We start from the raw sequence: 26500 nt of genomic DNA, 5'->3' as shown, positions 1-26500 counted from the left end.
TATTTTAATGTATACACATTTAATTATTTATTTATATATATATATATATATATATATATATATATATATATATATATATATATATATATATATATATTAGTGCTGCTCATAAGTATTCATACCCATGGTCAATTTGAATAAAATCATCTTTTGGAAATTGATCTTAATGCCTTAATTAAAAAAATGAGGAAAATCCAACCTTTTAAGGACACCAATTTTATTTGTGAATGAATAATGTATTGTAAATAAATAAATGTTCTTCCTTAAAATACAGGGGCCATAATTATACATACCCCTATGTTAAATTCCCATAGAGGAAGGTAGATTTTTATTTTTAAAGGCCAGTTATTTCATGGATCCAGGATACTATGCATCCTGATAAAGTTCCCTTGGCCTTTGGAATTAAAATAGCCTCACATCATCACATACCCTTCACCATATCTAGAGATTGGCATGGTTTTATTTGAGTTAGCCTAATAGCTGGTTTGATTTGCATTGATATGGATCTCATCTCAGTTAGCTATTAGGCTAACTGAAATAAAACCATGCCAATCTCTAGGTATGGTGAAGGGGATGTGATGATGTGGGGCTACTTTAATTCGGATTTTTCCTCATTTTTTTAATTAAGGCATTAAGATCAATTTCCAAAAGATGATTTTTTTATTCCTTTTTTTAGTCAACTTTAGCATGGGTATGAATACTTATGAGCAGCACTGTATATATATATATATATATATATATATATATATATATATATATATATATATATATATCTATCTTTTAATATACTAAGGCCCTGATTTTCAACAACAAAAAAGGTGTGAAATCCAATGTGGCAGCTTGCTAAAAACCTTCCTCGCCACTTCTTGCAGGCAATCAACATGGCTTTTACTGTACATATTGGATAATGTGAAAAGAGATGTGGTTGACTGGAATGTTTAAATTGGATTTCACACCATTAACATTATTTTGCTTCCAATGAAAATACACATACAAACAATAATAGTTTTTTTTTTTTTTTTTTTTTTTTTAGTTCAGGCATGTAACAATAGTATTAAGATGGGTTTTTTTCCCCCCAAATCATTCTTTTAAACATTACATTAAACAATACATGTCATTTAGCTGACGCTTTTATCCAAAGCGACTTACAATTGCAATATATGTCAGAGGTCGCACGCCTCTGGAGCAACTAGGGGTTAAGTGTCTTGCTCAGGGACACATTGTTTGATGTATCGCAGTGGGAATTGAACCTGGATCTCTCACTCCAAAGGTATGTGTCATATCCACTGCGCCACCACCACCCTCTTAAAATCAATCTTTTATTAATTAAAAATCATCCCAATAAAATAAGAAGATTGATAATGAAACATATGTATGGTCTGTATTATCGTAAAGATAGAAGAGAATGTTTTTGTCCATAGGAAATCCGACACTTATTTCCCATTCTTTGAACGCAGCATGATTGCCGCTTGTTGCCTAGTGACCGGTAAAGCTGCGAGAGATCCCAACGTGGGAATCCGTAGAGGGAAGTGGCATCAAGCGAGAATCCATGCTAAATACAACATCCGGTCACAAGCTGAAAATAAAAGCCTTACTGGTGTGAGAATTCCACAACAGGCCAGTGGTGGAGACATTTAAATATCTGATAGGAATATCATTTATATCTAGATAGTGGTTTGTTTCTAATAAAATGTATGGAATTATATCTCTAAATGCCGTTTTCTCAAAAAGAGCCACAGATCTCCTCTTCAGTAGCACTTATAACACCAAACTTTACAGTTTTATTCATATCAATATTTATATTCACTGGGGTTTGTTCATATATTATTCATAGCCTGATTTATACATAAAAACATGTTGAAATTGATCCAGTTTTGTGTACTGCTGCATTTGCGTATTTTCGACATTAAATGTTTACCCTAATCCCCTGTAGTGTTTTGCCCATTTTATTTCTATGGTCTTGCCCACTGTACTTCCGGTAAATGCGTCAGTTTTGACGCAGCCGCGGTTGCTGTTTTCTCTTGAACATTATTACATTCTACAAACAGCCACCGGGATTGTCGCTGCCAGTGGGATGCCGGACACAATTAATAACGTTAGAGAAAGACCAAAGCTACACTCATTTTTTGCTTTATCCAATATATTTTCGCTATTAATCAAGACAGGGGTCGTCACAAGCGGAATAAGTTAGCTAACGTTAAAATATAGCTTAACTTGAACTAATTAACAGTTTTGTTCTCACCCACAAAGAAAAATGTCGGAGGAGAGCATTAGCTTGTTTCAGTTGTTGGATTTAGCCATCGGGACACCCCAGAGAGGAGCTGTCAACTTCAGCGCCCTACACGCCCTGCTCCACGCTGTGCTCAGGCAGCTGGATATCCGGGAGATAAAGACCCCGTTCAGGGTCACTCCTCCCGGCGACATACACCCTGTTGCTCTGGTGGGTGTCACCACTCCCCAACTGGACCACGACACAGAGGAGGAACAGCACCAGGTGCACAGAGACATTTCCACGGTGGAGCAGGAGGTTCAGCCAGGCACCGATCTGAAGGAGCGGGCAGCCTCCTCCTCATCTCCGACCCCCTCCTCCGGTCCCGCGGCAACCGACCAGTGGACGCTGCAGTCCCGCATCCAGACCTGCGAGGACGGCGTCGCCAAGGTGAGAGCAACGACTCATTCAATCAGTTAGCTAACGTTAGTGTTAATATGCTAGCTACATGTAAGAACTTTTATTCTATGAAACAAGTCTTTTTTATAATATATATATTATACTCCCCAAATTCAAAGTGGACTTTTAGTCATATTTTCCAAAATCAAAGTGCAAACAAAGTGACAGATTTAACTTAAAAAAAAAAAAAAAAAAATCAGATTATCAATATTACACACACACAATTAATGTATGTTACTGTTTTTGTGTTCTGTCTTAATATTTGGACAATTTGTATTGTGATGCTTTGGCAACATTGTTATTGAACATTTCATGCCAATAAAGCCCCCTGAATTAAATTAAATTGAGAAAAAAAATACAGCAGTGGACAAAAATAAAATATTGTAGTAGAGTTTTTATCCCACTGTATAACTGTTACACACACAAAATGGACTGCACATCATTCTGAAAACTTGAAGCTCAACAACAAGACTCCAGACCCAGATGCTCCACACTGATAAACTCTCAGCACAATTCTATTTTTACTCAAATAGAAATTCTAAACAAACCCTAATAAATAATGATTTACTTTAAACACTTTAAATTGGCAGTCCTTAAGATTTCAGTCCTAGTTGATTTGTAACGCTAATTTCTATATAAGTGAAAACAATAGAATTCTGCTGAGTTTGAGAGAATGAATGCCAAAATATGTCTATGGTCTCGTTGTCATTTCTTGTTGTCAATACATAAGCTTCAGGTTTTCCGAACTGTGTGCATATAGTTAGTTCTGTGTGTGTAAAATGGAGAAAAACTGTATTAAAGCATTTTTTCCAGGAATTTCACCACAGACACATTAGTTCATAATAATGCAAATTAGGCATGGGCCGGTACAAGATACTGACGGTATGATAACCTTCAGGAAAAATATCACAGTTTCATGGTATTATGGTATTGCAATTATAGCTTTAAAATGTATTATTTTTTGAAATGTCTGTGATTTTTTTTTCTTTCTCCATTGAACACAATGTATTTTATTTTGAAACACACTGCACGCTGGCAGGGAGAGGGATTTCTAAACTGCACTTTCTGTCCTTGAAGACTTATTTAAAAAACAGCTCGTACCTTAGGAACAGTATGACGGAAAAGTTTAGTGGTTTTGAAACCGCGACTTTTTCAAACCACGGAATACCTTGAAACCAGTAACCGGCCCATGCCTAATGGAAATATATAAATATTGCAATACTTTCATCAGTGGGCCATAGGCTCAATCACCATTGTGTCACCTCTTTCAGTGATAGTGACCTAACAGACATTTATTACAATGAAAACCTTCAAGATTATCTGAATACTTCCTCCCCACGGATCATATACTGTATTATTATTTAAACATATCGTAACACAACTTTGAACAGAAAATATGAGGCCAGCGTTAGTCAGTTTTTGATGATTATTAGAGTAAAGAACAGAAGTCAAAAATATCTAGTGTGTGTTATAATGGAGAGAAGATAAGTGGGTTCATAATAATATACAGCAGTGGTTCCCAACCTTTCTGGTCTGATGTACCCCCACAGCCCTGCCAATTGAATTTGCGTTGGCCTTTTTGTCCCAATGGATGTTCCAAATGTATACCACTATTAATTATATAAAAGTGGATATTGTTAATTATTTCATACAAATGTACTTTTCGTACTACTACTACTGCACTTGGAGTGAAGCTGAATGTTTCAACCACTTATCCATTACTTTTAGCCAACTAGTTCAACTTTGAGCTATTTTAACAATTTAAAATACTTATACTGTTTAAACTACTTTTAGCTAATCATTCAAACTGTTTAGTCATTACGTTCAGCTAGTTATTTCTCCCATTTATTCATTAGTTTTAGCTAAACGTCTGTGCTCGCTTGCCAACTGGTTTTCGCACACTCCTGCAACATGTAGTGATCATGTCTATACAGTATGTGGATATATTCATCCAATCAAATCACGATTTCTAGTTTTTCAAATTTCGTGGCAACTGCAGAAGTACCCCGGCTTAGGAATCACCGATATACACTACAAATAGCCATAAGAAATAAGAAGAACTATTTTTCATCCCAGATCTTGCTGAAATGTGAACTCAGTAAGAAGTTGCAGGACAGGAATGAGCTGTTAATGAGGTTGTCCTCTGCACAATTCATTCAGTATTTTAATAAGGAGTTGAGGAGTTAAAATTCGGTTATATCCTTCAGTTTTCTTTGCATGCAATAAATGCACATTAAAATGCAAATTCCTATCGCACAAAACATAGATGTGCACCACCCCAACTTTTACTTCTCACGACACTCGATTAGGGCTGAAACTATTATTTTCATTATCGACTAATCTGAACTATTTTTTTCAATTCATCAATTTGTTTGCTCTATGAAACATCTGAAAACAGAAGAAAATGCCATCACAATTTTCTAGAGCTCAAGGTGACATCAACAGTCAATAACACAAATAACTTCAATTAAGAATACTGTAATGCAATTTTTACCATTTAAAAAGCTGGAAACTTCCATTGGTCAGAATTTTTGTTTGAAAAAATAATTTAAATGATTAATCAATTTTCAAAATAGTAGCTGGCTAATTCTCTGTTGATCAACTAACCGATTTGCAGCTCTGCACTAGATTATCGCCTGTTAGGACACAATTATTCAGCATGTTAAGACGTATTGATCGTCCTGGATAACACACAAGTCACACACACAGTTTTCTAGTGTTGAAGTGTGCAGCTGTGATACACTAGTGGCCACACCCCCAGCAGTGATGTCACAACAGGCATTTTGCTTTTGTCAGATGATGAAAACCCCGGCTGTGACATCGCTGATCAGGGGTGAAACATGCATCAAAATGTTAGCCCAGGTGAAGCATTTTAAATGTGATTTAGTGTTGTAATTCATCCTTATCCTGCTCACCCTTTTTGTTTGGTTAAATAACATTTTCTTTAAAGACTGAAAGACGTCTGAGGCGGCAGCTCTTATTCTTCTCATCATCATGTCTGGCGGGCTGCGGTGAACTTTTCAGCGCGGTATTAAGCTGATGATGACAGCACAGGACAATAGGAGATGGGCGCCACCCTGACATCTCAAATGACCCCTGCGTTACTCTGTTCAGGTTTCTGTCAGGCCGCTTCCAAGAAAGAGGGGTGGATTTTCAGCGTTCAGCAAATTGTCAGCTTTTATCTTAGAAAGACAAAGACTTTAAGTGAAGGAATGACGACAGTTGGATTGGTGTTAAATAGAGCTGCACAATTAATCCCAATTTTATCGAAATCGCAATAGGGACCAGTGCAATATCCAAATCGCTAAAATCGTTAAACTACAAATCCTATATCCTACAGACTAAAGAAAAAAATCTTTTTGGTACAGTTCTTCTCACACTATAATCATCGAAATGTTTTAAATTATTAAAAAATGTCAATGAAAATGAGAATAATGATACAAAAATGATCATTCTCTCCAATATCGTGAATCATATCGCAATCGCAATATCAGTCAAAAATAATCAATCAATTAGATATTTTCCTTATATCGTTTAGCCCAAGTTCTTTGGGACATTGTCCAGACCTGTAGTCACCTTTTCCTACACCCGCCCCCCCTCCTCCTCCTCTCCGTCTGTGTGATAGGGGGTAATTAGTCCCCTGCAGAGAGGACTCTGGTTGTCAGGGGATGAATAGCTGTCAGGTGAAAAGCAGGACATCGGGCAGGAGCAGGTGCAGCCCGTCTGAATCATTCATGTCCTCTCTCTGTGGGCATCGTCCGGGTCAGCTGCCGTATCCGCTGACTTAACTATGATGAGGTGACCCGGCCAGACTCGTCCACCAGTGTCTTCCCTCTGAAGGCAGAACAGACATTACTATAGTACAGGGGTGGCGAACCTGTGGCTCTTGAGCCGTATGCGGCTCTTTGCCTGCTCCTGTGAGGCTCTTCCTGTGTGGCTGGGGGCTGTGTCATTGGTTGATTGTTGTTTTTAACTTTTCTGAAACATACAGTATTTCAGATAAGTAAAAAAAACATTTGAATACATTTGCCAATTATTTTAAAATGGAAAATAATGCAGCAGAGTTTTGAGGACAGATTCTGCAACCTGAGGAAAAACAGCGGCCACAGATCACCTTCCTCGTTAACCCTTTCACTGCTGAATCCGATTGTTTGAAAGCCCCTTTAGTGACAAATGAGTGAGAGAGTCGCTTCGAGTGGCCACAACCGAGTTCAAGCAAGACCTGAAAAGGATTGTGGATAACAAAGACTGTCAGGTTTCCCACTGAGTCAATCTAAGTGAAAAAAAAAACTATGAAAACTGCTATGTATTATGACTGTCATTAGATCTGGAAGACACTGTTGCTGTTGTAGTGTGGACGTGCATGTGTTGTGTGGCTTTTTGCGATGGTGCGGTTTTTTTTTGTGGCTCTTTATACCTAACTGGTTGGCCACCCCTGCTATAGTATATGCCACATGTCTGGGGGGGGTCAGGCCGTATGTCACGGTTCACCCATTAACCTGTCAGAGGATTTGTTTTCATAAAACATTAATTTCTTAAAATGTTGACTGTGGAATAGGGCTGGGCGATATAAAGAAACTCAAATATCAGGATATTTTTCACCAAATACCTTGATATCGAGACAATATTGTAGGGTTGACTTTAGGGTGCTTTTACAAAATATTTACACAAAATGATTTGTGATAAATAATCATCAGTGATGTGGATATAATGATGAAGTGGGTAAAGGCAAATAATAGAACAGCTAGAACAGTCTGGAAAGTTCAGAAAATGACATCACTTGTAATGTGTAGGCTACTACTGTAATGTAGCCCTCTAAAACCAGGAAAAGACTTATGTCATATTACAATATTATGATATCCAAAATCTAAGACGATATCTAATCTCATATCAGGATATCGATATAATATTGATATATTGCCCAGGCCTACTGTTGACCCCCCCCCCCCCCATGGTGCCTGATGGGACTGTGAGAACAGCTGAGTGACGTTTGTGGATCAGAGTGCACCAACAGCCAGCCCCAGTTAATAGCTGACTGTTGGAACTGAGGCAACAGCTTGAAGAGTAACGGAGAGCTAAGGCTACTTCCCTGAGTTATGACTGCTGCCCAGGAGGTCATTTTTCTGGGCCTTATCTAGGGGGCCTTATCTTTAAAGTACTTTTAAACCATTTCAGCATTTTCCAATTGTAATTTATTCCAATGTGAGTCTCATTCTAATATATTTCTCCCCCCCTCCCCAATAGCCATCACACCATATAATGTATCCTTTTGCTTAGAGCTGAAATGACAAGTTGATTAATTCTTCAGTCAGGGAAGAATCAGCTATTTTAAAAAGCAATAATCATCAAATAGCAAATATTTACTGGTTCCAGATTCTCAAATGTAAATATGTGCTGGTTGTCTTTGTCTCTAATAATAATGAATTAAATACTTTTTAATTTGGACTGTTGGACGGACGAAGAAAAACTATTTTTCAGACTTTTTTTTTTCAGATTTTTTTCTTCAAATTATTGCTTGAAAGATGAATCTATTAATTGAGAAAATAATTGGCAGATGACTCAATAATGAAAATAATTGTTAGCTGCAGCCCTACTACTGTGTGGTGCCCAGTGCCGACGTCAGTCAACACGCTGTAAAACAAACCTCAGTTCTGTCAGTGCTGCAGTTATTAAAACTATCCATAAAGGGACACTGGGAGAAGAGAATATTATCTGGAGGATCATTTTGAAGACAGCCAGCAGATGATGGCATCAGGATTCATGTCCTCAGCCTTGTCCAGCACATTGTCCTCTGTAAATCCTCTGCACAGCCCTGCAGTGAGCACATTTCTTATTGTATAGTTTTCTTCACAACTGTGACATGTGGACATTTTACATTATTATATACTTAAAAAGTGCACAGCCCACCTCTACAAACACCAGACCAATATACACTTTTTACACATATACACATTTTAATACTTGACATGACATAGATTTTTAATTTTCGAATTTGTATCAATTTTTCTTGTATTTCTAATTATTATTATTTATTACCCACTAGCCTTTTAAGCACAGCCTTAAGAGTATGTCACACTGCATTTCACTAAGCTTATTGTTTGAGCTTGTTACAAATAAAACCCTTACAAAAACAGTACTAACTGGGTGTGTTGCCACCTTGGAAATTGGCTCTTAAAATGATTCCTGGTTTTAGGTTTCACTCACAGAAAACACAGAAACCTGTAAACTGATTTTAAACCTAAGGCTGAGAACCAACACTTGCTTCTGGGATAATAACGATGATTATAATGGTGACGACAGAGATGCAGACCATTTTTTAGAGAATTCATTTAAAAAAATATAACTGTAGTAGAGCAAAAATATTGTTGATTTAGGTTTCACTTTGCACGAAGCAGTAGTCAATATAAAGTTATAGTTTGCCGAGTAGAAAAGGGAAATAAAATAGAATAGTCCCGGTCAGTAAAAGGTCACACATGAGTCATGTAGTGTGACGGCACTTATTAACGAAGCTGTTAGTGATTCATGCTGCCGATGAAGACTGTGACGCTCTGGGGGGGATCGCTATGCATCACTTCATGTCCGGGCACATTCGACACAAGTTAAACACCGACTCACATGTAGCTCAGGAATGTGCTTTGTTTCAGTTGGGAGACACACACACACACACACACACACACACACACACACACACGTTTACTCTGCTAACGAGCCCCGACAGCCTCACAGGGAGTTTAAATAACCTGGCTAAAGAAGGGATCACCAGCCGGAGATACACATGTGGAACAAGTGCAGCAGCTGGATTGTGCTTCACCCTCTTTGTCAGCATCCATTCAAGTCCTGTCTGTTGTCATTGGGGTCAAAGGTCAGAGGGGTGTTTGCTGTAAGTCAGATTCCTGAGACTTTTTTTTTTTTTAAATGAATGCTCTCAAAGGAACCTCAGATTCCTCGGGGCGATCGAACTGAGGCGTTTGAGCCACAAATCTAAATTTAAACTTTATTGCCAGTGATTGCTTTTTTTAAGTGTCTGTCTGTTGTTATTTTGCAGGCCATGAAGCCCATTCAGGACGTCCAAAGCCAAAATCTGAAGAATCTGAAGAAAGAGACAAAGAAAAAGATGAAGGAAGAGAGGAAGGAGGAGAAGGAAGAGACAGAGGACGAGATGAAGAAAGAGACGGAGGACGAGACGGAGGAAGAGATGACGGAAGAGATGAAGAAAGAGACGAAGGAGCTCCGCCAGCAACAGAAGGTGAGACTGTTCAATAATGGAGATAATAACAATAATCAGATATTCCTCTCACCACCGTAATGAAAGTCCAAAGTATTTTTGACATAATGAAACTGGAAAAATGAGTTTGTGGGTGAAGAGAGAGACAATAATCTTGGGTTATATAGGGCGATTTACTAGTTATTCCACTAAAACTAAGATAAATAAGTTAAGTTAATTGATAGAAAAGAAATGTTTGGATTGTCGATTAATCATCTAAGTCAAGCACAAAAGCAAAACATCCCCCGGCTCCAGCTTTCTTAATGGTGAGGGTTGGCCGCTTTTTTTTGCTTGCTTTGGATTTCGGATGGTTGGACAAAACAAGAGTCACCTTGGGCGTCGGGACATTTTTCACCATTTTCTGACATTTTACAGACTGAATGATGAAGATAATAATAGTTAGCTGCAGCATTAACCCTCCTGTTGTCCTTGGGTCAAATTTGACCCATTTTCAAAAAGTTTATATATCAGAAATTTGGGTTTCTTTTAACCATATTTTCAAAAGAAATAACGTGGGTGGTTCCATACGACGCTCTTCACAAGTTTTATTCAATTTCATAGCATTTGAATTTTTTTTTTTTTAATAAAAGAAACTTGAAAAAAGTGACAAAAATGTCGGGAAAAGCTTCAAAAACGTGGGGAAGAAAACACACAAAAACGTCAAAAAGTGCAGAAAAAAACAGGGAAAAAGTGACAAAAATGTTGAAAAAAAGTGACAAAAACATCGGTGGAAAAAGCAACAAAAGTGTCAAAAAAGACATCCAAAACGTTGAAAAAAAAGTTTACATTTTGACCCAGAAAAACTAAATGTTGCATGGTTGACGGGAAGACAACACGAGGGTTAATACACTGTGGAATGTGTCCACGTAACGAGTCACTGCTCTTCTATGCTCTGAGACTGCAACCTGTTGAGATCCTTGAAGACATTAAAACATGTCTTCTTGAAGGCATTATACATTTGGTCCTCATGTTTTCCAAATAAATTATAGTCTACTACAAAGTAGAAATGCTGTATAAATGGCTGTATTATTGATAAACTAAACCTACTTAAAGTCACGTTTAGTTTTCATTGGTAGACACCTCATATTTGGACGAAAATATGTGCATCCTCAATAAAAAAACAACAACAGTGCCCTAAACTGCCTTATCTCATATTTAATGTTTTATTTTTGTTACATGTTTGCATATTTTAGGAGAATATTGACTGTCATTAAAAAATATACAGTAGATTAACTAAAAATGTGTAGAGGAGATAAGCCTGAGAGAATGTTTAGTTTATTGCTACGAGCACACGGGGAAGAACTGAATTTGACTCAGATGATGATATCAACATTTTGATCCTCTCTTCTCTGATCTGGATTATGACAGCTAGAGTCAGAGGACACTATGTAGAGAGATTTAAGTGATTAAATATGAGTAATATTGATTGGAGGGAAATAACAGGACTTTGAAAAGTGAGGGGGGCATGTTCCAACACTCATGCAGTAGGGTTTTCCTCTCTCTGTTGTGTCCAGATGGTTGGTGCTCCATCAGGGACGGCCTCCGATGTGGAGAAGTGCTGCCGCCGCGTGGACGCTCTGGAGAAAACTGTGGTAAGTGTGCTGCGACAACATGAAATCAACTTCGCTCTCTACGGTTCTTACATCATACTGTTTAAACCGTTGGCTGCATCTCTTCTTAATTTTCAAAAGTCGTTGCAATGACCTATTTTTTTTCTCCAAAAATGCTGATAAAAGCTTCATCTCCTCTGTTGTCACTGTGACAGAGATCTCTGAGGAACACACTTCAGAAGTATCCAGACCCAAAGGAGCTGAGTCAGTGTGTGACCTGGGACGACATGCAGAAGGTGAGATCCAAAGGTGCTTTTAGGAGCGTCATAAACAGGAAATTGCATTTGGACTGGGATAGGAAACCCCTAGTCTATATCCTTGACGTTCCATTTCCGGGAAGTCTGAGACTGTGTGGGTGTGTCTAGACTGATTGATTGACATCTTCCTAAACCTCTCGTTAGCTTTGTTGCCCCTGTTAGGGCAGGACAAATGATACCTTTATCATTCTTATTGGTAGATGAAGATTTGTGACCTATAAACTCCCATCTAAGCTCCGACCCACCTTCAACCTGAGCAGAGTCTAATCAGCACTAACTGAAATCACCTGTGTGGGTGTTCAGAGGCTTTAAAGAAATCTCACATCCCCTTGCAGTACTCTAAAGTACCCCTAGAGGTATGCGTACCCACATTTTTAACTCACTGAGGAAAGGATAAGTTCATATATTTTGAGAAGGTCTTAAAACAATGCTCACGTGCTCATATGTACATTGAACAGTCCTTCCAGAAAAGTACAGAGTTTTTTTGTGATTGAAAGTCCTTGATTATGCGACACGTTTTCTTAAAAAATGCAATGGAATATGCGGGATATTTATGCAATTTTATGCGATGAAATTGCGGGAACTTGCAAAAACTGCGGTTTCATCATGGCTTCATCGCAGGGTTTGCAGCTTTTCGATGATGTTCACGTCGCGTAATTACGTCACTTCATAACGTATTTGAAAAAATGCAGCCCCCGCATAAATATGCGGACTTTGGCTGATTATGCAATGAATTATGCGATCGTATAATCGCGTTTTTCTGGAGGGACTGATTGAAAGAGTATTTGGTCTGTGTTTCATTTTATGTAGCTCTCAAATCATGACATTTTATTGCTGATTCAGATTTGTGAATATTTTGTAATTATTTGTTTTTAACCACCAACAGACTGATATGAACACACTTAGATCAAAATCTATTAAATTAACAGTAACCTAAAATGACAACATGCGGATTGTCTCCTTAAGCATGTCTCTACTTTTTCTTTTTACAGGAGCTTGTAAATTCAGGGGTTGTTGATCCAGCCACATACAAACCTTTCAACAGCAACTTCACTGCTGTAAGAACCTCCTCCCCCCACCCTGTCAAGGATACTGGCAGGCCAGCAGCTCCTAGTTCTCCTTCCATTTCTGGACAGATTTCAACGGACACCCGGACGGCCACGGAGCCTCCTTCAGTCCCGTCAGGGCCACCACAGCCCCTGGCTCGGGAGGCCAGCAGCTCAGAGACGGCGGAGGCCCTGAAGAACATCGGCAAACTGAAGGAGGGGTTCGGCGAGCTGGAAGCTCGTGTTGCTGCGCTGGAAGAAGATAAGGTGGACCAGTCACAGCTGATGCACCTTAAAAAGCTCATCGCTAACCACGGTAACTTTATACCACCTGGTCATGCCCCTTTAGTTATCTAAAAGTGTATTAGTGTTGACTGACTTAAAGGATCTGAACATGTTATTCTCAGTCAGATTCTCACCCTAAACGATAAGGTTGTACACGAGCAAAACATTTTCAGCCAAAGTTAGAACACTTTAGCTTATTTTAAATTAAGAGAGTTCTGTGTTTTTTGGTCTGTGTGTATAATAAAGGAAAAGACAACCATATATGGAAGAATAACTCGCATACTTACATACATACAATGCTACAAGCTAACAAGGTAAATCTCATGTATACAGTACGTAACGATGAAAACATTTTTTTTTCTTGTAGCAGCTCTTAGCCTGGTGGATCTGTTACTTCACTGACTTGTACTCATGATGTCATATTGTAGATTTAGATTCCAAGGATGCATTGAATAACCTGATGGATCAACTGAACCAGCAGCAAGCTCTAATAGACAGCCTGATAAGGGACCGGGAGAAGGTGGGTAAGAGGCAGCAAATATACCATCCAGAGTGGATTCCTGCTTTCTTAAAACTCAACATCAGCACCAAACGCCTCAGTATCACATACACACATGTATTCTCTGGTTCTGGTTGTGATATAATGTGTCTGTCCAAAGCTGGACATGTTTATGAACGTAACTGGCCACGACAGAGAAACCACCTCAGAGGCAGCTTCAGGGAGCGAGGAGTCAGACAGCAAAGCCTCTCATGAGCTCAGACATCAAATATCCTACCTCAGGTAAAGACAGGGGGAGACACACAGGGAGAGGGATCAATCTCTGGAATATACAGTGAGGAAAATAAGTATTTGAACACCCTGCTATTTTGCAAGTTCCACTTAGAAATCATGGAGGGGTCTGAAATTGTCATCGTAGGTGCATGTCCACTGTGAGAGACATAATCTAAAAAAAGAAATCCAGAAATCACAATGTATGATTTTTTAACTATTTATTTGTATGATACAGCTGCAAATAAGTATTTGAACACCTGAGAAAATCAATGTTAATATTTGGTACAGTAGCCTTTGTTTGCAATTACAGAGGTCAAACGTTTCCTGTAGTTTTTCACCAGGTTTGCACACACTGCAGGAGGGATTTTGGCCCACTCCTCCACACAGATCTTCTCTAGATCAGTCAGGTTTCTGGGCTGTCGCTGAGAAACACGGAGTTTGAGCTCCCTCCAAAGATTCTCTATTGGGTTTAGGTCTGGAGACTGGCTAGGCCACGCCAGAACCTTGATATGCTTCTTACAGAGCCACTCCTTGGTTATCCTGGCTGTGTGCTTCGGGTCATTGTCATGTTGGAAGACCCAGCCTCGACCCATCTTCAATGCTCTAACTGAGGGAAGGAGGTTGTTCCCCAAAATCTCGCAATACATGGCCCCGGTCATCCTCTCCTTAATACAGTGCAGTCGCCCTGTCCCATGTGCAGAAAACACCCCCAAAGCATGATGCTACCACCCCCATGCTTCACAGTAGGGATGGTGTTCTTGGGATGGTACTCATCATTCTTCTTCCTCCAAACACGGTTAGTGGAATTATGACCAAAAAGTTCTATTTTGGTCTCATCTGACCACATGACTTTCTCCCATGACTCCTCTGGATCATCCAAATGGTCATTGGCAAACTTAAGACGGGCCTTGACATGTGCTGGTTTAAGCAGGGGAACCTTCCGTGCCATGCATGATTTCAAACCATGACGTCTTAGTGTATTACCAACAGTAACCTTGGAAACGGTGGTCCCAGCTCTTTTCAGGTCATTGACCAGCTCCTCCCATGTAGTTCTGGGCTGATTTCTCACCTTTCTTAGGATCATTGAGACCCCACGAGGTGAGATCTTGCATGGAGCCCCAGTCCGAGGGAGATTGACAGTCATGTTTAGCTTCTTCCATTTTCTAATGATTGCTCCAACAGTGGACCTTTTTTCACCAAGCTGCTTGGCAATTTCCCCGTAGCCCTTTCCAGCCTTGTGGAGGTGTACAATTTTGTCTCTAGTGTCTTTGGACAGCTCTTTGGTCTTGGCCATGTTAGTAGTTGGATTCTTACTGATTGACCGGTGTGGACAGGTGTCTTTATGCAGCTAACAACCTCAAACAGGTGCATCTAATTTAGGATAATAAATGGAGTGGAGGTGGACATTTTAAAAGGCAGACTAACAGGTCTTTGAGGGTCAGAATTCTAGCTGATAGACAGGTGTTCAAATACTTATTTGCAGCTGTATCATACAAATAAATACACTCACAGTGGACATGCACCTACGATGGCAATTTCAGACCCCTCCATGATTTCTAAGTGGGAGAACTTGCAAAATAGCAGGGTGTTCAAATACTTATTTTCCTCACTGTATATCTATAGTAACACAGGAGGTTTTACAATAACATCCCAGCCACAGTTAATACAAACTTTTTTATAACAACCATAAAAACTTAAGCAGCCAGGAAATATGCAACAGAGTTTTGAAGAACACTGAAGTGGATGTTCACAGTTGCTGGTAACAAAAAGTGACTTATCTGTTGGTTGTCTGACAGAATTTTTAAGCCTCAAAATCTCAGTTTTAAACATCATATATAGTTAAAAAAAACATTTGATCAGAGATACTATTTACATGCAATTTTTCTAGTTGTATTTCTTCAAACTAATGAAATACTTTGTGTTTGAATTGAATGGTGGAGAAAAACGCAAAGTTGCCCGTCATCAGCGCAGCTAATTTGTCACATTATAAAAACTGAACTTTAAAGTCACACTTTAACTGAGAGTTTGGAGAATTTTGTTCCTCAGTTATGTGAGTGTGAGCATTACTTGAATATTGGGTCTCTCTCCACACTTGTTTTCTGTACGTCCACAATCATTTTTTTTTTTTGCTACATGTGAGCCCGTTGTGAGTGTTGAGTTCGGTTCAGACGTTGGTCCGTGTTCATGTCCGTACCCTCATGTCCAGGAAGTCTTTGCAGAAGCTGGAGGACGACATAAAGCAGCTGAAGGCTAGACAGGCTTCATCTATGGAGAGAGCAAAAGACCGACACCTACAAGATCAGGTCAGACAGGAGGACAAGCTGCTGAGAGACAATTAGGGGGGAGTCAGTCAAAAAACAAGGACACACGTGAAGACCCAGCTACTGTTATTCTGCTGCGGCACTGTCAGGCCTGTAACTCGGAAGCTGCACTTTCAGTCAAACCTGCTCCACTTACAGCAGCAGCAACTTAGATCTGCAGTTCCTTTTTAAAATACTGCTGTTATTTGTGTCTTCATGTTTGAGGTTTAATATTTTCCTTTAAATCTGAATAATTTAATTGAAGAATATAAAAATGGACTTGAATGGAGCTTATTTTCAGCTGAATACTAGTTCACAGTGTCCCGCTACAGAGATAAAAGAAGGGGAATATATATGATGTTTATTGATAAAATAGTTTGCACTTGTCTTGGACTTACAGTCAGCTGGTCAACAATATGTCAATCTTGTGTTTACAACTTGTTTTCACTGGCTCAAATGGCCATATTTATTATTGAGCCTGGTTCTTAGATATTTAGAATAGGAAATTAATGAAAACAAAAAAAACCATTTCCTTCAAATTAATTTACGAAATGTAGCATTTGATGTTTTAAAGCTACAAGCTGAGTTGTATTCCTGTAGTCCTCCATTCATCATTTGGAAATAAATCAATTTTAGTTAACAAGTTGTAAACGTGCAAAATGCAATGCAGCAGCTAACATGTATTGCCTGCAAATGGCAACTTCCATATGTCTTCACCTGCAGGTCTAAACTGCTGCTGCTGTTACTTTTACTTTCATACATGTGGTGCAGCATGGCCTTTGTAAACCTGGTCTGACAATGACTAAAAAAAGCCTCGTCCTGTGCAGAATCTGCAGCCTGCCAAACCTAGACTAGTTTGAGTTACATGCCATCATATCAACATGTATAAAGTTTTTGATAAAAGCCCAGTATGAGGCGGCCATATATCAGTCTAATCTGAGCTCTCTGCCCTCTGACCTCAGCTGGACGACCTGCGAAGCATGTTGGAGGACATGATGCAGTCCTTGACCTGTCAGCTGTCCGATGCTGGGCTGGATGAGAGCAATGATAGCCAGGGCATCGGTCAGAGTAAAGATCAGAGATCAGAGTTTACCACCAGCACAATGAACACTGGCAGGAAGCTCAGCCTTCTGTTCCAGCACTATGAGCAGCTGCAGGACACAGTGAGCAGCCTTCTCCAACAGCAGACTGGAGGCAGAGCAGGGCCACTGAAGGACATAGAGGCAAGCTAAATCTGTAGCATAAGACCGTTGGGTTCACCAGAGGCAGGTGTGTGTGTATTCAGAGACGATTCCCGCCATTAACTGCCAGGAACAAACTACTGTAATGAGCTCTGGACTGTAGACAAATACTATACGCTCTGTTAGTGATACATTTAACCACTTTTGGGCAAAATACTGCTAGCTACTGTACATCTATTTTTCATCCCTGTTTATCCTGTTCAGGCTGGGAGGGTAGAGCCTATCCCAGCATGCACATCTGAGAAGTGGGTTGTACCCTGGTCAGGTCAACAGTCTCTACCTAACCTGTTAACTTTGGACACTCCTATAACAGACTTTAGATCAACAGTTAAAAAAAAGGATCAGAATTGATGCAACAATCATTTTTTTTATTCCACACTATCTTCTTCCTTGTCAAAACCTGGTGCCTACATTACCCACAATGTGACTCCTCCCCTGGCAGTTGGGTGGGTGATTGGGGTGTCTTATGCTAGCAGCCGCTAATGTAGCCTGCAGCAGAGATGTGCAGGGGGCTACAGAGGTCTGGTAAGATCACTTCTTTCTAACTCCACACAGTACTTTTTTTTTTAACTTTTCAAACTTGTAGTCTTCAACCAACGCTGACTCATGTGACATCACTTGAGGACATTTATCACACAGCTCCCTCTGGAGACACAAAATGCGTTATACTACTTTTAAAACATGTGCAGCAGAACTCCCCAGAACCTGGAAACACACTGAGGGGGAAAATCCCCTTTTAAGCACGTTTCTTTTTCATAGCATTTTTTTTGCAAAATCATTTTTGTCACATAGATGGGGTCAAGTGGAAAGATGCCTTCACCAAAAACACAAACAGGTGTGGGGAATCAGTTTTGTCAAACCGTGGCTGACACAGAAAGTCACGTCGTTTTGGATGATGAAATAGATTTTTGAACCCCAGAATATCCTAACACTTGGTATAATACTAATGTCCAAGGCTGAACTATAAGCATACATGTAGACTCTGATGAGAACTGGCCATCAGTTCTGACTGGGAGGGAGTCCCAGGTGAGAATCGTTGAGGTCGTTAGTCCACGTGTGAGACCTCTTCAACAAGTCCAGTTGCCTTTGATTCAGCACTTGTAGCTATCCCATGACCCAAACACACACAAACCAGGGTCCAAAATTAACTTTTTCGTCCACCAGCCAAATGGCTAGTCAATGTTCCCATTTTACCAGCCACTTAATAGAGTACCATTGTTTTTTTGGGTGGTGAGTGTAGCAAATCTACTTGCCACTTGCATATTTTACCAGCATTTGGCTAGTAGATGGTGCTAATTTGGAACCCTGACACAAACGTACATGTAAACTCAGTTTAAAAGGAACCAATACACTACAATACACATTACAGAGATTTCATATCTTGTAATGCAACAATGTGAAATGTGTTTGAAAGCACTGTTCTTTTTTTATATGAGATTTGGTTAAGAAGTGGCTAATGACATGAATTTGCCTCTCAATCAATAGGACAGAAATTAGCGTGTAATGTATAACTCTGTGTGTGTGTGTGTGTGTGTGTGTGTGTGTGTGTGTGTGTGTGTGTGTGTGCGTGTGTGTGTGTGTGTGTGTGTGTGCCCGTGGCTCAGGACGTGGAGCTGGTGAACGATGTGCAGAAGGCGATCCTGCACCTTCAGGCAGAGTGTCAAAAGCTGCATGAAACCACCAGATGTCTGCACGAGGACAACAGACAGAAACAAAGCCACATAGAGGTAAACTGCATGTTTTTTCTTTCTCTCTGTATTTCATTAACTCTTATGTTGTTTCGATTGACTCACGATTATCGTCAGATACTGTAGCAACTTTTCAAAATGTGAAAATGTCCGACTAATTGGTTTGACAGTGTAATAATACCTTTTGAAATAATCAATTATTATCACATACTTGTATTACTTTAAACGTATTTGTTGTAATAATGATTTTGATACTGAAAATATTAGCAAACTTCTTATTATATTATGTATCCATCCACTCAACACCGAATATGATTGGTTCCAATCTGACTTTTGACCCGTGAAATCGAAGCAGCATCTCCTTGTTTAAGTCCTGTAGAAGTAAAATTAGCCAATAATTATTGTTAAATATTACTGTTCTTGTTTCCATAGGAGCTGTACAAGACGACAGAGGAGCTGGGGGAGAAGAAGGCCGACAAGGAGATGGTTGAGAGTGAAATCGTAAGTAACTCACTAAAGGGTCGGCCTGTGTCTTTATTATCCTGCTTTTCCTGAACCTCTTGTTGTCTCCCCACACCTGAAGAAAGCAGATAAATTTGCTCTGGAGAGCAAAGTGAGCCGTCTGCAGTTTGACTCTGCGACAGAGCAGCTCAACGCCATGTTCCACGAGCTGCTGAACAAGGTGACCGGTCATGAGCAGGACTGGCACAAAGTCATCGACAAACTCTCTACTGAGATGGAATGTAAGGTAAGTATCTGAGCTTTTAAACGTTCTTCTAACTGTGACATCCCCGGTAATACATGTGAGGGTTTGTATTTGTTGATTATCTGTGATGTTTGAATTCTGATCTCTCTGCAGTTGAACAGGATGGAGTTGGACTCTGTGAAGAAGCAGCTGGAAAATCGCTGGAAGAACATCCACGAGAAGCTGCAGGCTCAGGGGGCTCCAGAGCACGAGGATGCTGCTGGTATCAGAAAGTAAGTGGTAACATCACTCATCATTAATTTACGTGTGTGTGTGTGTGTGTGTGTGTGTGTGTGTGTGTGTGTGTGTGTGTGTGTGTGTGTGTGTGTGTGTGTGTGTTCTTGTTTAACTACATTCGTGGGGTCCAAAAACCGGGAATATAGTATACTTGCGGGGTCCGGACAGCTTTGTGGGGCCAAAATGCTGGACCCCACAACTTTAAAGGGCTGTTTGAAGGTTAAGACTTGGTTGTAGGATTAGGGTTAGAATTAGGTTATGGTTAGGGTGAGGGTAAGGGTTAGGGTTAGGCATTTAGTTGTGATGGTTAAGGTTAGGGTAAAGGGCTAGGGAATGCATTATGTCAATGACGGGTCCCTACAAAGATAGTGCCACGCACTGTGTGTGTGTGTGTGTGTGTGTGTGTGTGTTTTAAATATCCAACTTCCTTAGAAACTACCAGCTAGTGATTGACTAAATCAGGTTGCACTATTGAAACCATAGAAATAAAAAGACTTAAGTGATGCATAAATGTGTTACTAGGAAAAATCTTTTGCGCCATCCAATCGAGCAATTAACCTTGTAAACACCAAGTCATTACAAGCTGTAACATAACAATAGCAATGCACTACTATGAAATACACACGGTAATAGCCAGTTATTTGTAAAAGTAGACATAACTTTGTTTTATTTCTGTCCACATGCATGGAGAAATCTGTGTATTTTAGTAATACAGTTTATAATGAGAGAGAAATATCTGATTACATAACCTAAACCCACATAATGTTTTGTAATGTTAGATATATTGTGTTATTTTTCTGTGTGAAGTCAGTTACTGGATGCGTTAGTAACCAATAGTCTATAGATGAGGACTAGTTTGTTTTAATTTAATGTTACGTAAATCTCTCTGCTGGCTTCTAAAGTGTTTCTTCATGGATTTAAGTAGAACTTGTATCTAATGATATTGCTTCTGAAGTCTACTTTAATATCATTTACCACCTAAATCTCCATCTTAAACGTTCCCTTCGTGTGACTTCTACTGAACACTGAGATCTTATTTGACTCAATCGTTGTATTACACTTAACAAAAGTATTTGGCAGACATGTGTGCTATGTTCTCCCATATCCCTGTCTTTGTGTTTATTTCCAGACAACTGGTGGACAGATTTCACTGCCTCTCCTGTGACCGACCTGTTGTCATGCACACCCCCGGACAGTGAGTCAATACTGATAACAGTAAAAATAATATTTATATTATAAGATCTACACACTGGATATGTATTCAGAGTTATAGATATTTGCCATTCATTTTCAGTGTCTCTTTTCTAAATTATTCCTCAGATTATAAAATAAATTGACTTCATACACTACAATATCACTTGCTCTCTAAACTCATCTGCTCTTGTGTATGTTTGTGGCAATAAAAGGCATCTGGCAAAGCAGCCGTCCACTCCTGGATTCCCCTCACACAAGTCCATCAGGCCGTTTACTGTTTACGCTTTGGAGCAGTTTCGACAGCACTACAGGAGGTGAGAGCAGCAGAGTTACTGCAGTTTACCTCCTCTCACTTTATCTACTGTGTCCTCTGTTCACCAGCAGGGAGCGCAAGAGTCCTAAAGTCATTATTTAAACAAACAGGACCCTAAAGACACGTTTTATGTCATATACTGTAGGCAAACGCTCGATGTAGAAACACTGTACACAGTCTCATCTTTCAGACATTCAGAGCATGTGTTAGTTTCTCAGTACCTGATCCATTGTAAGCTGGTGTTGCCGTCTCAGTCTGAAACCAGGGTCCAACCGCTACAACTTTGTGGTAGCTGGCAGGAGAAGGGAGCAGCTCCAGAACAGCCATGCTGTGATGTGCCGGCAGATAGAGAGCATGCAGAGGAAACACTGTGACAGTACCGCCAGCTATGGCACCGCGGGTGACAGCCTGATCCAAAACCAGCCAGGAGACCTGCAGTGAGTCAGGGACAGGACAGGGGAAAGGGCAGGGCAGAGGACATGGGGAGAGGGCAGAGGACAGGGGAAAGGGCAGGGGGAGCGGGCAAGGGGAGAGGGCAGGGGGAGAGGACAGGGAGAGAGGACAGGGGAGAGGGCAGGGGAGAAGACAGGGGAGAGGGCAGGGGAGAGGACAGGGGAGAGGGCAGGGGAGAGGAAAGGGGGAGAGGCAGAGTCACTCTGTTAGATGTTTGAGTCCAAAGCCCCATTTGGATGAGATTTGTGTGATTTCAATAATACCTGCACTGGTTGCAATCTCTCCAGAGCTCATATGTCTGCAATGTAACACTCCTGCAGATACCAGTCTGTTTTTTCCTGTAAAAAGCTTAAGGCTTAGGATAGGATGCCACTTTAATAAAAGCAAAAAAACATGAAAATGAATTAGGATATCAAATAAAATAATACATTTAGTGTATAATAAGAGCACGAGAAACAGCATCTACAACAATAGAAACAGTGACTAGAAATAACTATTTGCATATTAATTGCAGGAATGTAAAACAGCAGTTCATGATCTTCTCATTCCTATCGATCCAAATCTGAAAGTCTACATCGCTGGAAACAGACTTTAAAAAAAGAGATGCTGCAGACTCACAGTTTCTCTGTTCTCTCATGTCATGATGTTTCTGTCTGACCAAGCAGCGAGCGGATCTCTGAAATGACGGACTACAGTCACCTGGCCGCGTCGCGGAGCTGCGGGGGGAGTCACACAGTCACCATGGCAGGCCAGCGACGCCCCGTCCTGCAGTACATGAAGCACAACCCCCAGACAGAGGTGGACGCTGTGATTCCGGTACTGATAAGAGTTTATTCACATTTTATTCTCCAGTGGATATACACCACAGTGAGAATCAGAGTGACGGTATTTATCTAAACATATGCTCTTCAAAAATAGAAAAATAAAATAATTCTAATTTGTGGGATCATTATAGCACATACTGTAAATTCTCCTGCGCAGCTATCTGTTGCAGTTTTTGGGACTTGTTTGCATTCTAAAAATCCCAATCATACAGGGTACCCACACATCCTGGAGAACCTGGAATTCTTTTAGCTTTCTGGTCCTGGAAAAGTGTGACATTTGTCCAAAGAGTTCTGGAAAAATATTGAGTTTTCCTGAAAAGGTTACTTGTGTGTCTTGTGTCTAAACAAAAATGTCACATACTATAGCTGAAGTAAGAGAGAATTGAGAGTAGAATTGGTATTATTGAGGCCTCTTGAGCGTTTGTTCTTTAGAGTTTAAATGTATGTATATGAATAACTTTGCAATCTGTGTACTGACATGTGATACTTTAACTACATGAAGCTGATGATACAGCTGTACTTTGACTTCAGTAAGATTGTGAATGCAGTACTTTTAATTGGATATTTGTCACTTTAGTAATACTACTTTTACTCCACTAAAGGATGCAAGTACTTCCGTTTGTTTTTTACCCAATGTGAATTCTTCCCTATGAAAAGAACCGGCTGTCTCCTATCCATTAACTGCTCTCTCTGTGTGTGTGTGTGTGTGTGTGTGTGTGTGTGTTTCGGCTGGTTAGTCGGAGGAGGTTGATATCATTGGACTGGACGGGCATATTTACAAAGGTCGCCTGAACGCATCTACCATCAGAAATACAGAAACTAAACTACCTACAATCTCTACCAAAGACGGTAAATGTATTCTATTGAAGAACAAGACATACTCTATTAATCCTGCAAGGGGAAATTAAATTTAACCCTATCTTTATAACAAGTTTCTATATTCTATTTGGTTGATAACCAAACGTGTTGGTGGCTCTTTTGGCCTTGAGCCCTAAAAACTGAAAGCCAGGGTGGTTTATGTGAAACATGAAGAAGGGATTTCACACCTGCTGAAGCTCTCAGAGTCTCTGCCTGCACCTTGCTGTTGAACATGATTCACGAGAACATATCTTATTCAGTGTATTTTGACTGTGAGCTGAAAATGTCAAGGTGAGATACAGCTGGCGGGGTTTGTGGTTGTTGTTGTTAACCCTCGTGACATGTTGCCCTGTTCCTTTGATGGCTGCAGGCATGTGCAAAACCAAAGACAAGGCCAAGTGCTCCCCGTCCCACAAACCGGCTTCTTCTCCGGAGCTGGGACACGGCCCTCCGGTTTATCCCCCCCACAGTGCCAAGAGTACCCAGTGCAGCCGCTCAAGTGAGAGACACACACACACACACACACACACTCAGTTCAGTGTGTTGTGATACTTGTCTGAACGAGTCACCCTCCTGAACTGATCCCTGCATTTTCAAAACAAAAGACAAAGACGTCACACCGGGCGAGTGCCACTTAGTGCGTCTCTTTTTGACATCTCTGAGCTTTACATTGACAATCCTGGATAACTGGTGTCTTCCGAATCAGGTTTATTGCCAAGTAGGTTTTTTCACATACAAGAAATTGGACTTTGGTGTTTTGATGCATAACAAATAAAATAGTATGTCAAGAAACAAAAATATAAAACTAGAAGGGCACTCAGAGAGCGCATACCCCCGCCAAGGCAAATAGTAAGAATATACAACAGCTCCCTCCGTTGTAATTGATGTGCTCGATGTGGAGGATTAACTCCACCTGTGTGGTAGTATTGGTTGTATATTTAACCCACCTGTGTGGTAGTATTGGTTGTATATTTAACCCACCTGTGTGGTAGTATTGGTTGTATAATTAAACCCACCTGTGTGGTAGTATTGGTTGTATATTTAACCCACCTGTGTGGGTAGTATTGGTTGTATAATTAAACCCACCTGTGTGGTAGTATTGGTTGTATATTTAACCCACCTGTGTGGTAGTATTGGTTGTATAATTAAACCCACCTGTGTGGTAGTATTGGTTGTATAATTAAACCCACCTGTGTGGTAGTATTGGTTGTATATTTAACCCACCTGTGTGGGTAGTATTGGTTGTATAATTAAACCCACCTGTGTGGTAGTATTGGTTGTATATTCAACCCACCTGTGTGGGTAGTATTGGTTGTATAATTAAACCCACCTGTGTGGTAGTATTGGTTGTATATTTAACCCACCTGTGTGGTAGTATTGGTTGTATAATTAAACCCACCTGTGTGGTAGTATTGGTTGTATAATTAAACCCACCTGTGTGGGTAGTATTGGTTGTATAATTAAACCCACCTGTGTGGTAGTATTGGTTGTATAATTAACTCCACCTGTGTGGTAGTATTGGTTGTATAATTAAACCCACCTGTGTGGTAGTATTGGTTGTATAATTAACTCCACCTGTGTGGTAGTATTGGTTGTATAATTAAACCCACCTGTGTGGTAGTATTGGTTGTATAATTAAACCCACCTGTGTGGTAGTATTGGTTGTATAATTAAACCCACCTGTGTAATTATGTATTGGTTGTAATTGCCTGTGCACACGCTGAGGAAGGCCGCTGCCCGAAATGTTCACTGTGTGGCAATAAAATATCAAGTCAAATAGTAGCTTCATTTGTGAATATAAAATAGAAAAATATAAATATAAAACATCAGATTAAGCCAAAGATAGAGGCACTTAATGTCTATTTTTAAGTCAGCATTTTATGTCCATGTCCATGTCTATTTGAAACAAGATCAATGTCCAAACTCAAAGCGGGAGATGTGTGAGTGTAAAAGTGCTCGCATCTCACACACACACACCCACACTAACACACACCCTGGTACGTCTCACCTGAACCCCCTCCTCTGTGTCCAGCCTCCAGCAGCTCCGGGCGGGACTGGCCCGTGTCGGCTCTGGGCTGCACGTCTCAGCTCGGCTCCGTCTCTCCGGCTTCAGCTGCAGCAGAGAGCCTGAACACAGAGCCTGCTGCTGAGCAGCTGCTCAACCTGTAAGGGCCATCACTCAGCACTCTACTGGTTTTCATATGTAATTAACTTGTAACCTGCTTTAATCTATTTTTAGTGTACTTTTATTGATTTGTTGCTTATTGTTGTAATGTTTTCTTTTTTTGGCACTACATGTCCCATAAATCACCTGTCAAACACTAAGTCCAGCACTGTGACGTCTCTTTGGATTCTTTTTATTTTTAAACTTGAGTGTCTGTGATCGGCCACTTTAAATATTAAGATAAATTATAATAATAATTAATAAACGTGAGACAGCAACGCCTCTATTAAAAAAATAGAGAAATTTTAAACTTTATCCGAATTTCAAGAAGCAAACACTACATAACTAAATCGATATACAAACATACACAAGACAATATCTTGATAAAAATACATAACAAATTTAAATAGATATAATAAATTATGAATAATAATAAATATGTTAAAAAATGAAAATGTTTCTCCTATAGTTAGTATCACCAATGTGCCGACTTAATCCCACCATACATTCATAAAGACTAAAGGATATTTTTCTTCTTGTCAACAAATCCCATGTGCAGATCTAAACCAACATGTTAGTCC

The 26500-nt window shown here is 39.9% G+C and overlaps 1 protein-coding gene across 3 annotated transcripts; it reads left to right on the top strand.

Moving 5' to 3' along the window:
• The first annotated feature begins 2010 nt into the window (after nucleotides 1-2010).
• On the top strand, nucleotides 2011-26200 carry LOC116063723 (glutamine-rich protein 2). Of its 3 annotated transcripts, XM_031318648.2 has the most exons (20): nucleotides 2011-2659; nucleotides 9714-9914; nucleotides 11447-11524; nucleotides 11698-11778; nucleotides 12792-13161; nucleotides 13559-13650; nucleotides 13790-13911; nucleotides 16109-16205; nucleotides 17165-17425; nucleotides 19048-19170; nucleotides 19564-19632; nucleotides 19715-19879; nucleotides 19991-20109; nucleotides 21243-21308; nucleotides 21520-21621; nucleotides 21875-22057; nucleotides 22739-22889; nucleotides 23635-23746; nucleotides 24126-24254; nucleotides 25788-26198. In XM_031318648.2, the coding sequence occupies exons 1-20, from the start codon at nucleotides 2255-2257 to the stop codon at nucleotides 25922-25924; spliced, it is 3063 nt and encodes a 1020-aa protein (XP_031174508.2). In that variant the 5' UTR covers nucleotides 2011-2254; the 3' UTR covers nucleotides 25925-26198. The 3 variants fall into 3 exon arrangements, with proteins under 3 accessions (XP_031174508.2, XP_035852922.1, XP_035852923.1); XM_035997029.1 differs by lacking the exon at nucleotides 21875-22057 and having other exon boundaries at nucleotides 25788-26199; XM_035997030.1 differs by lacking the exons at nucleotides 13790-13911; nucleotides 16109-16205; nucleotides 17165-17425 and having other exon boundaries at nucleotides 25788-26200.
• Nucleotides 26201-26500: the final 300 nt, after the last annotated feature.

Source organism: Sander lucioperca, chromosome 21 (genome assembly GCF_008315115.2).
Source record: "Sander lucioperca isolate FBNREF2018 chromosome 21, SLUC_FBN_1.2, whole genome shotgun sequence".
Taxonomy (NCBI): domain Eukaryota; kingdom Metazoa; phylum Chordata; class Actinopteri; order Perciformes; family Percidae; genus Sander; species Sander lucioperca.
The sequence above is the reverse complement of the archived record's forward strand: the minus strand, read 5'-3'. Positions and strand labels throughout refer to the sequence as shown.